General features: G+C 59.9%; 1 protein-coding gene across 2 annotated transcripts in view; it reads right to left on the bottom strand.

Moving 5' to 3' along the window:
• The window catches only part of LOC308238491 (immunoglobulin lambda-1 light chain-like), a 107,728-nt gene that overhangs the window by 73,237 nt on the left and 17,582 nt on the right, over positions 1–16,909 (bottom strand). Inside the window, exon 1 of one of the 2 annotated variants that reach the window (XM_080650436.1) lies at positions 13,649–13,721. The exons of the other annotated variant lie outside the window; for it this stretch is intronic. Coding sequence (XP_080506562.1) covers positions 13,649–13,694 — 46 coding nt within the window. The 5' untranslated portion in view covers positions 13,695–13,721. Of the gene's footprint in view, positions 1–13,648; positions 13,722–16,909 lie in introns of those variants that run through there. 2 annotated transcript variants of the gene reach the window in all.

Here is a 16,909-nt window from a genome sequence, read left to right as displayed (position 1 = left end):
CCGCAGACTCCGGTCCCCCAGGACCATGGACTACGACTCGGCCGTGCAAAGGAAGGCGCTCAATGCAACGACAGCTGGGAGGAATCTACAGGGTCAGGGGCGGTGAAAAGGGCCCTCTCAGAGGCTACACACTCCGGGATTCTGTCTCTAATCCTACAGGTCATTCCTGAAATGAGGACTTTTAGACATGAAGACGCAACTAGTGGAGCCAGGAGGTGAGGGCAGGGAAGGGCGCCTTGAAGGGAGAGGAGGGTGCTGTTATAAAGGGAAAATGTGGGAGACCCCAGTGCGGACAGAAGGTTGCTGTGTCTTCATGCTGTTGTGGATCCATGAAGCCGCACGGGGGATCAAATCCCACAGAACCACACACACACACACACACACACACTATGAAGAGGAAAAGAGGGAAAATGAAAGGAAGAGTGAATGACAAGCAACAGCAGAGAGCATAAGGGAGAGATAAACGGAAGAATTAAATGGAAAGTAATGAGAGAGAGAGAGAGACAGAGAGAGAGAGAGAGAGGCAGAGGGAGCATGAGGGGGGGCCTCCTCACGTCGCACTCACTCTGGCCCCGCCTCCCTGTCACTGTCAGCCACATCAGCTCCACCTCCCCTCTGGACAGGTTGTCACCTGCTTCAGCTACTTCAGAGATTCTCTAAAGGCCACCCGTCACTCAAGCATTTATTTTTCTTATTAATATATTTATTTATTTATTTGTTTGTTTGTTTGTTTGTTTATTATTTTTATTGATTTCAGAGAAGAAGGCAGTGGGAGAAAGAAAGCAACATCAATGATGAGAGAGAATCATTGATCAGCTGCCTCCTGCACGCCCCCTACTGGAGATGGAGCCCACAACCCACGCATGTGCCCTTGACAGGTATTGAACCCTGACCTCCTCGTTCATAGATCGACATTCAACCACTGAGCCACGCCAGACGGGCTATTTTTGTTTTTTGAAACAGCTTTATTCAGTGTAATTGATGCCACACTAGAACTTTAGATGCAAAGTTGACTTTCTGGACTCAGCATCACGTGGCCCCTCTGAAGCCAAAGCCAGGGGTAGAAATAGAAAAAGAAAGGGTCAGTTCTTCCCTGTTTCATCCGTCCCTTTCCCACCAGGGCTGACATCATGCCCCTGAGACCCTGACCCTGTCACCCCGTGGCCACAGCAGAGGGTCCCGACAGCCTCTCCGGGGCCCCGTGTCGCCCTGTGACCTGGGACGTGTGCAGGTGACGCCCTCACAGGCTGATGCCCGTCTCAGCACAGCAGGGACCACCTGCCTCGGCCTCTTCCCTCGCCGTCCTCACTAGCACAGGGCGTCCCTCTGTCTGTCCATCGAGGCCACTGCTGACTCTCCCACGTTATGGGCAGCCAGGCCCCGGGAGGCCCTGGGTGAGTGTGGTCCACACTGGGGTTCCCATTGAATCCCCGACTTTCCTCCCGGCCCCCTCCCTGCATGGTTAGGGGTGGGGACCCGCCCTGCAGAGGGACCCCCAGGGCCTTGTTAGGGACAAAGTCACTGCAGCCCTTTAGAGAGCACCCCTTCACAGGGAGGAGGGTGGGGGTGGCCCTGGGACCCTGTGGCTCCAGCTGCCAGGGCTGAAAGAGGTCACTGCGGGATCAGCCCTGATCCATCTCCTCCTGCTCCTCCCGCTCCCTGTCCATCCTCAGTGGCCAGGGTCCCGTTCTGTCACTTAAAGGCCTGGGCAGAGGGGGAGCCTGTCTTGGCCCCACAAACAGAGGCTCTGGCGCAGCGCGAGGAGCCAGACCCTGCTCCATGCTGGTCCTGCTCAGACCTCCCCACAGGCCCCGCCTCCTCCTGGGCCCCGCGCTGAGCCTCCCACGGGGTCAGGGATCTGTCCTGCCTCCCTGAGGACCAATGCTTCCTGCTCAGCCCTGTGCTGCCAGGGCCCCGCCTCCCTCCACGGTGCAGTGGAGGCAACACAGTATATCCAAGGTCACCTCTGCAGCCCCGAGGTTTCTGTTCCTTCACTGAGCAGAGCCCCGGACCGGAGCCCAGGCCTGGTGCCTCCTGGGGACGTGGTCAGCGCAGCCCCACTCGCCATCAGGGGCCTGGTCTGCGGGGTCTGGTGTGGTGGGTCCCAGCTTCCTGCCCACAGGCGAGGGGGGGTCAGAATGTAAGTGTCGGCACAAGGACCTCAGTCATGGCCCCCGTTTGCTTCTCCCCGTGGTGCCTTGGGGGCAGGGGAGGCTGATGGGTTTTGACAAGAAAGAGTCAGCATCTCAGCTTCCTGGAGAGGGACAGAGAGCAGGTCCCCTCAGTCCCCGGGGAGAAGCAGACGGAGGGAGGGAGGTTTTTGCCCAAATTCCCCTTTGTCTGTGTCACTGTGGCTCACCCGTATTGGCCACCAATGCTATAGTCTGCACCACAGTAATACTCAGCCTCGTCCTCAGACTGGAGGGTGGAAATGGTCAAGTAGCGGTCGGCCCCCGAGCTGGAGCCCGAGAATCGATCGGGGATCCCGTCCCCCTTGCTGTGGCTTCCATCGCTTTTAATGTACATGATGTACCGAGGGGCCTGTCCTGGTCTCTGCTGATACCACCTAATAGTGTAGGTGCTGTGCTCCTGGCTCAGGGTGCAGGTGAGCTTGGCCGAGGCCCCCGGGGAGGCAGAGGCAGATGGGGGCTGGGTGAGCACAGGAGGAGCACAGAGACCTGCGGACAGAAAACACATAGCGATCGATGCCCAATGCACCCCGATGTGCAGGCGCCCCGAGGACTGAGCTTGGAGGGGGAATCGGGGGCAGGACCCCAGGTGCTGAGGCCGCTCTGACCTGTGGAGACGACGAGGGGCAGGAGGTAGAAGGGAAGCCAGGCCATGGTGGGAGGGTGCTGAGCGCTGCCTGCGGCTGCCCAGCTGGCACTGGCCCTGCAGCCCCTGTCTTATCCCCTCTGCCTGCAGCTCAGGAGGGAGGAGCAGGGATGCAAATGTGTTCTCTGGGCCCAGCCAGGGTCTGTCTCAGCTGCTGTCCCCGCCCTGAGCCCAGGGCCTCCTGCTGGGCCTCCCCTGAGGGCAGAGGGCAGGTGTGGGTTTCACTGCTCAGAGCTGGTTGGCCCATAGAAGGGTCTTCAAAGGAGCTCAGTCCTGCTCTTTGCACTTGACACAGCCCAGAGGACTCTGACCTCTAAAGGCCCCAAACCAGGACCCACAGCGCCCCCTGGTGTCCCCAGGGTGAATGTCACCTCCCTGTGCAGCTTGTTCATCACCATGACTCCTTCTGAGAGCTTCCTGGAGGCTGACAGGTGGGGAGTGTGTCCCTGGGCCCTCACTCAGCATCACAGGAACCCACACCATCCTCTGCTGGGGGCCAGCCTCTCCTCCAGGCCAATGAGGAGGGAGCGTCCTTGGGAGGTGAATGATTTTCCCAGAATCCCCCAGACAGAGATGATGGGTCAAGACTCCAATGTAGGAGAATGACCTCAGAGCCTGACCTTTCACTCCCTCTCTGCTCTGTTTCTCACCAGACCCCATGACCCCTCTCCCACCATCCCCCTCTCTCCCCTGGCCCCAGGCCTCCTGAGCCCCCTGTCCCGCCCTCTGTTCTCTATTCTGCTGTCCGTCCTCCTGAGTCTGGGTGAGGAGCGCTCACATCTGCACCGCGTTGGCATCTGCATTTCTCTGAAATGTGGGCCTGTCTGTGCTCAGAGGTGGGGCCTCTGAATACTTACCAGTTTGTAAAAATCAGTACAAGAGTCATGTCATCAGTATTTTCCATTTAATTCACATTGAAATGATGACAATTCCAACAAAGCCAGGTTAACAAAATCTACTGTGAAAACGGACACCACTGTGTCTTCCCGTTATTACCATCTGGACGTGGAGATGTTGAAATGACACATTGGTTCAAACTGTTGTATCCGGTGGACCAGACTGCTCTCCGAAGTTGGTGTATCTGTCACTTTCTCTTGAAAAAGGAGCGATCCCGGCTGGTGTGGCTCAGGGGTTGAGTGTCAGCCTAGGAACCAGGAGGTCACGGTTCCATTCCCGGTCAGGGCCCAGGCCTGGGTTGCAGGCTGGATCCCCAGTGTGGGGCGTGCAGGCGGCAGCTGATCCATGATTCTCTCTCATCATGGATGTTTCTCTTTCTTTCCCTCTCCCTTCTGCTCTGACATCAATAAAAATATTCTTGAAAAAAGAAAAGGAAAAGGGGAGGATACTCTCTGGCACCTTCACAGGAGACCGGGTCACAGCTGGGAAAGCCGGAGAGGCCACAGGGCTGTGGTGACGCAGGGACTCTGGGGGGAAAGACCAGTCACTCCCCCTCCAGGACTCCTCCTGGGGTCACGGGGGAGGGGGGGTGATGCCCAGGGTCTCCAGAGGCTGCGCTGTCCCCCAGGAGCACTCTGGGGTTTCCATGTGATCACCCCCTGAGTGCTGTGGTCTAAGTCATTTCTGTGGGCCCTGTGCACAGTCTCTCCCTCACGGACCTGCGCCTCGTGGAGACGAAGGTGCAAATGGGACGGGACGGGGCTGCGAGCTGCCGAGGCGGGAACACGAGGGCGTGAGAGATCGTTCCGTCAGAGCATCGCACTCGCTGTCCCCGTCATGATGGCCCTGCGGATGGGACTTCCACTGAGGACCCTGAAGGACAAGGTGGAGCTACCCAGGGAGAGGGGTGCCCTGTGGGGGACGGGTGCCCTATGGGGGAGGGGTGCCCTGTGGGGGAGGGGTGCCCTGTGGGGGATGGGTGCCCTGTGGGGGATGGGTGCCCTGTGGGGGATGGGTGACATGTGGGGGAGGGGTGCCCTGTGGAGAATGGGTGCCCTGTGGGGGAGGGGTGCCCTGTGGGGGATGGGTGCCCTGTGGGGGATAGGTTCCCTGTGGGGGAGGGGTGCACTGTGGGGGATGGGTGCCCTGTGGAGAATGGGTGCCCTGTGGGGGAGGGGTGCACTGTGGGGGAGGGGTGACCTGTGGAGGATGAGTGCCCTGTGGGATTTTGGTGCCTGTGGGGGATGGGTGCCCTGTGGAGGATGTAGGGGATGTGGGGACTGGGCTCACCGCGGGGAAGAAGGAGTGTGTCGGGGGAGGCATTGTGGATGGCGACCCTCAGCTCGATCAGGGCTCCGGGACGGAGCAGCTGTCTGCAGAGCCGGTGGCTCTCTCCTGCGGGAATGGGCTGCCTGTCCTTCTCCCCGTTAGTGGTTCTCATGCTGGGATGCGGGGAACTCCGTGGACACAGATTACTCATTTCTCAGCGGCGCTTCCTCCCCTTTTCCCAGAGGCCACCAGGGCAGACTCTAGTCTGGGGCTCATTCTGCCCCCATGGAGCCAGAGCTCTTCTGAGGACTCCCCCCGATGCCTCCCTCAGGAGCGGCTCCCTCTGGCTGGGGCGCACTGCGGGGCTGGGTGCTGGCTGTGTGGGATGTGCCCTCTAACGTCCTTGGAGGTGCCTTCCCGGCCTCGGGTGGTCCCCCCAGGGGCTCATCTGTGCTGTGAGGAGCGTCTGCAGACCCCAGAGGGTCCCCCCACAGCTCTGTCCCCTCAGCGCTCTGCCCCCTGAGCTCTTGTTTGCTCCTGGGGCCCTGAAACGCTCTGAGTGGAGACCCTCCTCCAGGCGACCCCTCTGGGTGGAAGCGTGGGGGCCAGCCTCGGGGACTGCACAGGGGTGACATTGAGGCCTCCATTGCAGGCTGCCAGGGTCTTCTGAACGGAGGGGGGCCTTGGGGCCTTGGCATCAGGCGGGCACTGGGCCTGAGTCACACCCACAGAGAGGGCATGACCTTGGGAGAGGCACTTCCCTGCCCCAGTAGTGCCTCCCAGTGCGGGCCCAGCTGCGACCCCCAGGGGCGCCCAGCAGTGGTGGGCGGTGTGTCCCCCTCCACTTTGCTCCCTGCAGAGTCCTGGGCTGCACGGAGCGGGGCTCTAGGAGCTCAGCTGGGCTGGGAGGGTCCGGGGATTCATCCAGAACGTGGCCCCGTGGCCACTGTGTACAAAGTCAAAGGCTGTTGCTTCAGACACAGGGTTCCGTCAGTCTGTCCTGGCTCAGCCCTCCCTCAGGGATTACACTGCGGCCCACACGCACCAGGGAGCCGGTCCCACCCGCCCTGAGCCAGCCTGTCCCTCCCTCTGCAGAGCTGCCCGAGGCTGAGGAGGGGGCAGCTCGGGGCCTCGGAAGTGGGACCTGGGCTGAACCTGCTCAGGGCTGGGTGTGCAGTTCTTGGGGCTGGAGGAGAGGGTGACACGGGGAGGTTTCTGTCCCACTTCCCCATCCGCCTGTGTCACTGTGAGCTTTAGCACTGTCGTCCCACACTGAACAGTAATAGTCCGCCTCGTCCTGGGCCTGGGCCCCGCTGATGGTCAGGGTGTCCGTGTCCCCTGAGTCAGAGCCAGAGAATCGCTCAGGGATCGTTGAGGTCCGGCTTACATCACCAGCGACGACTAACACGGGGGCCTGGCCCGGCTTCTGCTGGTACCAGCTGGGATAATATTTTTCTATGAGTTCTCCCTGGCAGGTGATCCTGGCCGTCCCGCCCGGGGCCACAGACACTTCTGGGGGCTGAGTCACTTCTGAAGAGGCCACAGGACCTGTAAGAGAGGAGAGGAGAGGAGAGGAGAGGAGAGGAGAGGAGAGGAGAGGAGAGGAGAGGAGAGGAGAGGAGAGGAGAGGAGAGGAGAGGAGAGGAGAGGAGAGGAGAGGAGAGGAGAGGAGAGTGTGGGCATGAGGGTCTCAGTCCCAGAGGCCCACACCCCGCAGCGTCCCCTGAGCTGAGCTGAAGGTCATGGCCAGGCTGCTCCCTGGTGTCTGGGGCTGAGGCTGGGGGCAGCACCTGTGCAGAGTGTGAGGAGGGGGAGCAGAATGGTCCAGGCCATGGTGAGGCTGCCAGGCTGTGCTCTGAGCCCTCAGCTGGGGGTGTGGTCTTCAAGGCTCTTCACTCCTGGGTGGGCGGGGCCTCATGCAAATCCACTTCCTTCCTCCTGGGGCTCAGGGGGGTCTCCCTGCTGAGCAGAAAAGGGCTCAGTGTAGGAGGCTGTGCCAGGGCTCCATGCACAGGGCCTGCACCAGGTTCCCTAGAGCGCCCTGTGCTGTCCACTTAGAAAGCTCTGTCGGGCGGTGTGGCCCAATGTTTCAGCATCGACCCATGAACCAGGAGGTCCTGGTTCAATTCCGGGTGAGGGCCCATGCCCAGGTAGGGGGTCAATCCCATTAGGGGGTGCAGGAGGCTGCCAATCAGTGATTCTCTCCTCATTGATGTTTCTATCCCAATCCCTCTCCCTACTTTCTCTGAAATGAATAAAACCATATTTTAACAAGAGATAACTCTGACCCCTGACCCAGCACCCTGGCCTCCTCTCTGGGCCTGTGGACAACCCTCAGGCCTCCTGTCTGGTGAGGACTCACCCACAGGGCGGGGCTGGGAGGAGCCTGTGGGGACAGAGGTCATGCTGGGGTGGGACAGGCCAGGGTCCCAGGGCCAGAGGCAGAGAAATTGCTCATGTGCCTCTCAGGCGACCGTGTTATTGGTTGTTTGAGGAAGAAATAAGAGAAATCTCTGAGACCCAAGGCCAGGCAAGAATTCTCTGATGACATCAGAAGCATGATTCACGAAAGAAACCATCAGTCCATTGAGACTCATTGATAGCCATCTGCTTGGCTGTGCAAAGCTTTCTAAAGGAACAGGCCACAGAGGGAAGAGAAAGCGTGTGAACCACATTTCCCATGGATGACCAGTGCAGAGAGGACAGGAAGGATCATGGAATTTAGCCAAAGAATCACAGGCCAGGAGGACACAGGCAGGAACCCTGAGCAGGCGCGTCAGGAAGAGGGTGTGTGGAGGCCATGAGCTCAGGGAGGGCGTTCATCCTTAGCTGCTAGGGAAACACCAACGAAAACCACAGGAGACACGACCACACGGGTCAGGGGGCTCCCGTGACACAGGGACCCGGTGCCCCAGGGGCGGGAGGAAGGGAGGCGGGAGCAGGGACGGTGGGAACAGGAAAGGGTCGGTGACTGTGGGAAAGCGCTTCCCAGCCTCTCGGGGACTGAGACCCGCACTCAGCACACAGCCCAGCAGCTGTGCTCCGGGCACTGGTTTCAGAGGGAGGACTGTGCTCACAGAGACACTGTGTGCCAGAAGCCAGTTCCAGCATGTCATAATTGCTAGAGTTTCCTCAAAAGCTTGATGGAAATTGGGGACTCAACAAGGGCTGAGTCACATATGTAATCACCCATTGGAATGGCTAAAAGGCACTTCCCCCAAACCTGAATAGGATGATTGTTTGCTGCCAGACAGCTTAGGGCATCTTAATCTACATGTTATTGCCTCCTGTTGGCCAAACACCTGAACAGCCATAGGCGATTCCCCATTCTGACAATGCTTCTAAACCCTACCCTTTGAAGTGTATATCTCCACCTTGCCTTAGGACAAATTGTGTTAAGGAAAAATAAGGGTCCTGAGACAAGAACTTAGCTCCTTTAGCTTAAGCTCCTCTGACCCCCAATGCCTTTCAAAATTATCTTTCGTCTTTGGACTCTTACTTAATCTGCTTACAGCCTTACTCCAGATGGCTGAACCCTTCTGAATGCTGGAACCAGAACCCTGGCAAGTGTACACAGAGGTCATGGCCTCGCGTTGTAAACCACGGAGGCCTCTGCCCTTCCTGCGTGGATGGGTAACAGACGTCACTCTGCCCAGACCAGGGAACACTACTTTGCAGTGAGAAGGAAGGAAGTCTTTTAAAAATATATGCATTTTTATTGATTTCAGAGAGGAAGAAAGGGGTAGAGAAAAATCCAGTGAGAGAGAGAGTGAGAGAAAGAGAGAGAGAGAGAGAGGAGAGAGAGGCAGAGGGTCCCATGGGGCTTGTTTGAGACAAAGTCACCACAGCCCTTTAAAGAACAGCCCTTCACAAGGCAGGGGGACAGGGGTCGTTCTGGGACCCTGTGCCTCAGGTTGCCTGGGCTGACAGAGGTCACTGCGGGGTCAGACATGATCCATCTCCTTCTGTTCCTCCTGCTTCCTGTCCCCTCCCTCCAGGGAGACCAGTCTGTCCCCCTCCCTCCCCCCTTCCTGGTGTCACCCAGGCCCCAGGCAGATCCTGGTGTTTATCTCAGAACCAGCCACTGGAGACCAGCCCTGCCTCCCTCCGACCCCAGCTCAGCTCAGTGCCCAGGGACCCGGGCAAGTTAGTCCACAGCGGCTCCATGCGGCCTGGGTGGTGTGGGGGTGTGAAAGGTGCTGTATTTCAGATTCCAGAAAACAAGGCAGAAGGCCAACCCACCACTCCCCTGGGGTCCCTGTGTGATGCCATTGAGGGGGATCCCCCACAGGACTCCCCTCCAGCGGGAAGAAGTCCCCAAGAAGTCCCCACATCTCCGTCTTCAGTGTCCTGCCCACATGACCTTCTGCCCTCCCAGGGGACATGGTCTGACCGACCTTGGGAAAGGCCTGGGCAGAGGGGAGCCTGTCTTGGCCCCACAAGCAGAGGCTCTGGCACAGAGGGAGGAGCCAGGCCCTGCTCCAGGCTGGTCCTGCTCAGACCTCCCCACAGGCCCCTCCTCCGTCCTGGGCCCAGGGCTGCGCCCCCCACGGGGTCAGGGTCTCTGTCCTGCCTCCCTGAGGACCAGATACTTCCTGCTCAGCCCTGTCTTGCCAGGACCCTGTCAGAGTCCATGCTGCACCCAGTGAAGGGGTTTGCTGTCGTGTCTTCCACCTTCTCCGCCGGGACCCCGAGATCTGGGCCTTTCCCCTGACCAGAGCCCCAGGTTGGAGCCAGGCCAGAGGGTGCTGGGCACACGGCCATTGCAGCCCCCTCCCCTCAGGGGTTCCCTCGTGGGCAGGCACATCGCCCAGCATCGTCCCCACAGCCTGTGGGTGAAGACACTCCTGCTGTCTGGTCCCAGGGACCTCAGTGATGCCCGCATAGGCCTCTCCGCAGGGCTCTCAGCAGGAGGAGGGGCGTGATGATGGGGTGCAAGGAAGAGGGTCATGGGCTCAGGGTCCTGGGGAGGGGCAGGGAGGCCACCCTCCGGACCTGTGGGAGGAGCCCGAGGAGGGAGGTTTTTCTCTCTGTAATCCACCATTTCCATCAACAGGAACAGAGGCCCCGAGGGGACAGAGGACCTGCGGAGTCCCCCAGCGGAGTCCCCCAGCGCTGCAGGGGCCGGGCCAGGCCAGGGAGGACTCCTGACCCTGAGGCGTGACCTACAGCTGCTCAGACAGCGGGTGAGCGTGAGCACCAGGCCCGGCGGGCAGGTTTCTGTCCCACTTCCCCACCCGCCTGAGTCACTGTGAGCATTACCACTGTCCCACACCTGACAGTAATAGTCGGCCTCGTCCTCAGACTGGAGGGTGGAGATGGTCAAGTAGCGGTCGGCCCCGGAGCTGGAGCCAGAGAAGCGATCGGGGATCCCGTCCCCCTTGCCGTGGCTTCCGTCGCTGTTAACATACATGATGTACCGAGGGGCCTGTCCTGGTCTCTGCTGATACCAGCTAATGAAGTAGTTGCTGTGCTCCCGGCTCAGGGTGCAGGTGAGCTTGGCCGAGGCCCCCGGGGAGGCAGAGGCAGATGGGGGCTGGGTGAGCACAGGAGGAGCACAGAGACCTGCTGACAGAAAACACAGAGTGATGTCCAATGCACCCCGATGTGCAGGCGCCCCGAGGACTGAGCTTGGAGGGGGAATCGGGGCCAGGACCCCAGGTGCTGAGGCCGCTCTGACCTGTGGAGACGACGAGGGGCAGGAGGTAGAAGGGAAGCCAGGCCATGGTGGGAGGGTGCTGAGCGCTGCCTGGGGCTGCCCAGCTGGCACTGGCCCTGCAGCCCCTGTCTTATCCCCTCTGCCTGCAGCTCAGGAGGGAGGAGCAGGGATGCAAATGTGTTCTCTGGGCCCAGCCAGGGTCTGTGTCAGCTGCTGTCCCCGCCCTGAGCCCAGGGCCTCCTGCTGGGCCTCCCCTGAGGGCAGAGGGCAGGTGTGGGTTTCACTGCTAAGAGCTGGTTGGCCCATAGAAGGGTCTTCAAAGGAGCTCAGTCCTGCTCTTTGCACTTGACCCAGCCCAGGGGACTTTGACCTCTAAAGGCCCCAAATCAGGACCCACAGCGCCCCCTTGTGTCCTCAGGGTGAATGTCACCTCCCTGTGCAGCTTGTTCATCACCATGACTCCTTCTGAGAGCTTCCTGGATGCTGACAGGTGGGGAGTGTGTCCCTGGGCCCTCACTCAGCATCACAGGAACCCACACCATCCTCTGCTGGGGCCCAGCCTGTCCTCCAGGCCAATGAGGAGGGAGTGTCCTTAGGAGCTGAATGATTTTTCCAGAATTCCCTAGACAGAGATGATGGGTCAAGACTCAAATGTAGGAGATTGACCTCAGAGCCTGAACTGTCATCCCCCTCCCTGCCCCGCACCTCACCACGCCCCACTCCCCATCCTTCACACCCCGCCCCCAGGCCTCCTGAGCCCTTCTGTCCCCGACCTCTGTTCTCTACTCAGGTGTCTGTCCTCCCTGATTCTGCTCTGAACAGCACTCAGATCCTCACGGTGTTGGCATTGGCGTTTCCCAGGGAAACATGGAACTGTGTGTGGATTAAGGTGGGGACACCCCCTCTCCCCACATGACTGGCACTACGGGGTCACGTGTCAAAGGCACATGGGAATCAGGTCCTGCTTAGGGCCCGTGGCAGGTCAGGCTGCTTACATTTTGGATCTGGATTGGTCTTCTGACCTGGCCAAGGCCATTGAGTGTGGAGCAGGGTCAGTATAGGAAGAGAAACCTTTGATTTTATAAAGTACATTTGGTAAGAAAGCTGGTTTCACCCAACATCCCTGAGGGTTGTGTTGGTTGTCCATCTGATCCCGCTGAGGTTGCGATGAAAGGGTTCACTCCCACATGCGGCACCGCTGGACATGGGAGTGAAGTGGGAGGCGCTGGGTGACTCCTGAGCACAGACACAGAGACCCCTGGCCACTGCTCAGCGTTGGGTCTAAAGAGGGAACTGACATGAGCCCAGGGCCCCTGCCTCAGGCACGCCCCCTGCTGCTCCCAGCTGAGGGGGCACCAGCTCCCCTCTCCCTTCCCACCGATGCTGCCCCTCCTCACACCCACACCTCAGGGTCTCCCCAGGGGCCCTGCGGGCCACTCCTGCTGCCCAGTCCTCACCCCTGAGCTGTGGGGCTCATGACCACGTGGGAGGGAACCTGTTAGTACATCCTGGGCGACCTGACCCCCATGGAAGGGTCTGTGTGGGGCAATGAGGCCAACATGCCCCTTTGTGAGAACATCAGGTCCCCCCTCAATCCCCCTGAACCCCCGTCCATAAACATTCCTCATCCTCAGCCTTCCCTCTAGGTCTCTGCGCACAACACAGTGTCCTGCCTGGGGAGGTTCATGGAAATGACCTTCCCACGGAGAAGGACACTCCCAGCAACATATATTTATTTTTTTAAAATATATTTTCATTGACTTTAGAGATGGAGGAAGAGGGAGTGAGATGGAAACAACAATAATGAGAGAGAATCATTGATTGGCTGCCTCCTGCACCACTCTCCTGGGATTGAGCCCACAAACTTGTCACGTGCACTTGAGCAGAATCGGACCCAGGACCCCTCATTGCGGTCCCAGACTCTACCCACTGTGCCACCCCAGTGAGGCCCAGCAACGTTTATTTAAAGTTCACAAGGCCCATTGTCATCCAGACACTGACGGGTGGTGAATGTGTCTGGGGGCCCAGGTCCCCTGTAAACTGGACATGGTGCGGTCGCTGTGGAGCTGATGTGGCTGCTGTTACAGACGTTCCTTCTCATGGTGTCCAGGACCCTCCCGGGGCAGGTCCAATGCTCCCACCTCCTCAGGGCCTCATTCTCCTGGGCAGGCCCCGGGGCTGACAGGGCTCCATGTGGGATCGTCCAAAGGGGCCCGAAGCTGCCCTGCTCTTGCTCCACACAGACGGCAGCCGAGCTCAGGGCTGGGTGTGCAGTCCTCGGGGCTGGAGGAGAGGGTGACATGGGGAGGTTTCTGTCCCACTTCCCCATCTGTCTGTGTCACTGTGAGCATCATTACCGTCCAACACCTGACAGTAATAGTCCGCCTCGTCCTGGGCCTGGGCCCCGCTGATGGTCAGGGTGGCCGTGTTCCCCGAGTTGGAGCCGGAGAATCGGTCAGGGATCCCTGAGGGCCGCTTGCTATCCCTATAGATGACCAGCACGGGGGCCTGGCCGGGCTTCTGCTGGTACCAGTAAGTATATTTACTTCCAATGTTGTTTCCCCCACACGTGAGCCTGGCCGTCTGTCCCGGGTTCACCGACATCGAGGGCGGCTGCGTCAGTTCGTAGGAGGCCACAGAGGCTGCAGGAGGAGGAGGAGGCAGGAAGGTGAGGGCCCATTCCCAGGAACCGCCTGCTGCCCCGCCTGCCTGAGCCCCAGGGATTCCCAGGCCCTAGGGCGCCCCTCACATCCCCCTCAGCCAGGTGGCCTGGGGCTCCCCGGGATGGAGCCTCTCAGGAAGGAGCCCTCCCCTTCCTGCTGCAGGGGAGCCCTCAGGGTCCGCATAGCCCGGGAGCACAGGGACCTCAGCCCCCAGCCCTGAGCCAGCAGCAGGTCCTGCACCTCCTGCCCCCCAGGCAGCCCCTGAGCTCAGAGTCAGCCAGGCTGCTCCAGGCCCTGGGGCTGGGAGGGGTGACCCGGGCAGCACCTGTGCAGTGAGCCAGGAGGCTGAGGAGGAGAGGGGTCCAGGCCATGGTGGGCGCCCTGACTCTGCTCCCTGAGGCCCAGGCTTCAGGCTTCCTCCCAGCCTCTCTTATCCCCTTGGAGACAGCTGGGGGACATGCAAATCAGCCAGGCCCAGGGGCTGCTGGGAGCTTGTGGGCTCTGAGAAGGGCTCAGCCCAAGGACACAGGGAGAAGGGGCAGCGTCTGGAGGCCAGCACTCGCCCAGGGGATTCTGGGTTATTCTGGTGACATCCTGTTGGGGGGTGGGGGAGGGACATCTGCACTTAGATGGTTCCTGGCCTCGGGCCTGCGCTGGCCTGGCCACAGCAGAGCTCAGAGGGGAGGGCTGTCTGCAGGTGTGAGCCCGGGAGAGAAGGTCTCTGGAGAGGTGAGCCATGAGCCTAATGTCCCTGCAGGGGCCGCCCCAGGCCCCGTGTGTGCCCATCAGAACCGGAACACGGGCCCACATGGCTAATGGCACGTGGGGTTCCAGGAGCCACTGAGGGGCTGTAGGTGTCTGTGCTTGGGGGGCGCTCAGGGCAGGTCCTAGATGCTGGGCCTCAGTGTCCCCCCTGTGCCTGGTGCCCGTGTCACACTCAGGGCTGCAGGGAGGTGTGAGAGCCGGAGAGGGTGAGCAGGAACGGGGTGGAGGTGGCTGGAGAGGAATGAAGGGCCTGGACCTGAGCTGGAGAAACAGGCAAATCCCACAGGAACCAGGGGGGAGACACCGCCAGAAGGTCCCAGCAGTGCCAAAGGCGATGCTGCAGGCAACCCCATGCTCTTTCTGCAGGTGGGAGGGTGGGGGTGAGTCCTCCCTGTGAAGGTTGGAATCCCTCAGGCCAGGCCCTCCCAGGCCCCAGGAGGCTGGAGGCGGTCTCTGCTGCCCCCTGGTGGCCGCTGCTCTGGCTGCTGGAGGTGCAGGTGTCCTCTGTCCAGGTGTGGATCCTGAGCCTCCTGCTCCGGGGAGACTCCCTGATCCCTGAGCTGTTGGTCCCGGGGGGGGGGGGCTGCTCTTCTCTCCATGGTCACGGCCTGTCTCAGGACCGGGCACCAGAGGCTGAGGTCGTCCAGGAACTAGGAAGGGGTGCATTTGGAGGATGGGGGCCGGGCCCCCCTGAAGCATCACTGCTCATATCCCTGGGGTGGCGGGTTCTGGGGTTGGACTGGGGACACGGGCCTGGAGGACTGACTCTCACTGGTGCTGGCCGCTGGTGGAGGTCACAACAGCACAGGGGCTGGGGCTGCCGGGGTCCCTTCTCTCAGGGTCGGTGTGTCTGAGAGAGTTTTCCTTCCGCTTCTTCATTGAAAGACACTTTCACTGGTAAAGACACCGAAGTGGACGGCGTTTTGTGGTGTTGTTTCTGCTTTCAGTTTTCTCAGGGCGTCGCCCCACTCTCTCCTCGTCTGCGCTGTGTTCAAGGAGGGACCTGCTCGGATCTCTAGGTTCCTCTCTGTGGGACGTGTCCTTCTCCCTGACGCTGTTAGGGTTTTCTCTTCTGCGCTGGTTTTAAGGAATTTGATCAGGATTGTGCTGATGTTTTGTGTGTGTATGTGTGTGTGTGTGTGTGTGTGGGCTCAGGGCTTGTCAGAGCTCTTGGGTCTGTGGGATCCCGTGTTTCCTGGACTTTGGAATCTTTCTGACGAGTATTTATTTCCTCAAACTTTTCCCTACCTCCCCCGAATCTCTTCTGCTTCAAAGTCAGCAATCACATGCCCATTAGGCTCCTTGAGGTCGACCTGCAGCGCATGGAGGCCTGTGTCAGTGATTCCAGTGTCTGGTTGTGTCGCTGGTTTGATCTCTTGCCTATAGATTCTCTTCCATGTCACCAACTGACTAATCTCCTCCTTTCCGGGGACCCACCTTCTGTCAACCCCTCAAGTGTGATTTTCTCTCAGACACTGTAGTTCTCACTTCTACCCATTGAGTGGGGTGCTGTGTTTTTGTCTCCCTGGTCTGCAATCACCATGTTCAGTCATTCTTTTCCCTCCTGAGCAAAGGGGATGTGGATTTTTGAAGTCCTTGTCTACAGAGTCCATCCTCTGTGAAATTCTTGGTCAGCGTGATGGATTGATTTTTTATTTATTTTTTACTTATTATGGCTGATATTTTCCTGCGTCCCAGCAGGAAATGTTGATGTGACACCAGACTTGGTGAATATGTCCATGTTGAGTGAACAATACTTGCATATATGTAATATCTGTGTGTGTGTGTATATAATGTGTTTGCTGCTCCAAATACCCTGGATTCAGTGAAGTTAATGGAAACGCGTTGACCCTCAGCCCCCTGGGCTTCCCCTCCCCGGGTGGGGCCGAGCAGGGTGCAGCCTTGTGCTCACTGCCCAGCGCTGAGGGAGCCTTCTCTCCAGCCAGCCCGGCGCCCTGATGAGGAGCCTGTCCTCTCTGACGGAGGGACGCTCGGCCTCTGAGTGTGTGTGAGCTGGGCCCGGGGTCTCTGGGCCCCCAGGGCGGCTCTTTGTGGCCTTGGGAAGCTGCTGTCACAGGTGGAGCTGAGGCCTCATGGGTAATTGCAGGCCTTGGGAGCCATGGGCGAGGGAGACTCGCCTGCAGCGGGGCGTTGGGGTGAGCCCTCGGGAAGGAAACGTGAGAGGGAAGACGCGGTGACCTGCCATGGGGTGGTAACCGAGGATCAGCGGGGAGGGCATCCTGAGCTGAGGCAGGGACTCGGGACCTTGGCTTCAGGCGGGCGCTAGGCCTGAGCCTCACTCTGAGAGGGGCATGGCCTTGGGGGAGGCAGCCCTGTCCGGGGAGGGCACAGCTGGGAGCTGCCAGGTCCCAGCGGGCTGTGAGGTGGGTCAGCCCTGAGCAGGGACCCGGGTGGACTCCTCGGTGCCCACAGCTCGGGTGTGGTTGTTCAGAACCCAGGCTGCCAAGATCCGGGGCTTCATGAGCTCAGATGTGCTGGGAGACCTGGACAGACACTCCCACATGGAACCATGAGGGGCCCCGTTACCATGGGAAGGACAAGCAGGGTCCTTACGACAGTCGGTATGTCTCCCACTGTGTGTCCTTCTACCCAGGCCCTCTGTCTCCCACTCACACCCAGGCCCAGACACCATCAGGGCAGCCTGTCCTGTCAGAGTGAACCTGCTCTGTGCCACCCCCTGCAGAGCGGCCTGAGGCAGGGGGAGGGGCAGCCTGGGGAGCTGAGATGGGACCTGGGCCAGGCCTGCTCAAGGCTTTGTCTACAGTCCTCCTGGGGCTGGAGGAGTGTGTGACACACACGG

This window comes from Plecotus auritus (assembly GCF_963455305.1).
Source record: "Plecotus auritus genome assembly, chromosome: 13".
NCBI lineage: Eukaryota > Metazoa > Chordata > Mammalia > Chiroptera > Vespertilionidae > Plecotus > Plecotus auritus.
The sequence above is the reverse complement of the archived record's forward strand: the minus strand, read 5'-3'. Positions and strand labels throughout refer to the sequence as shown.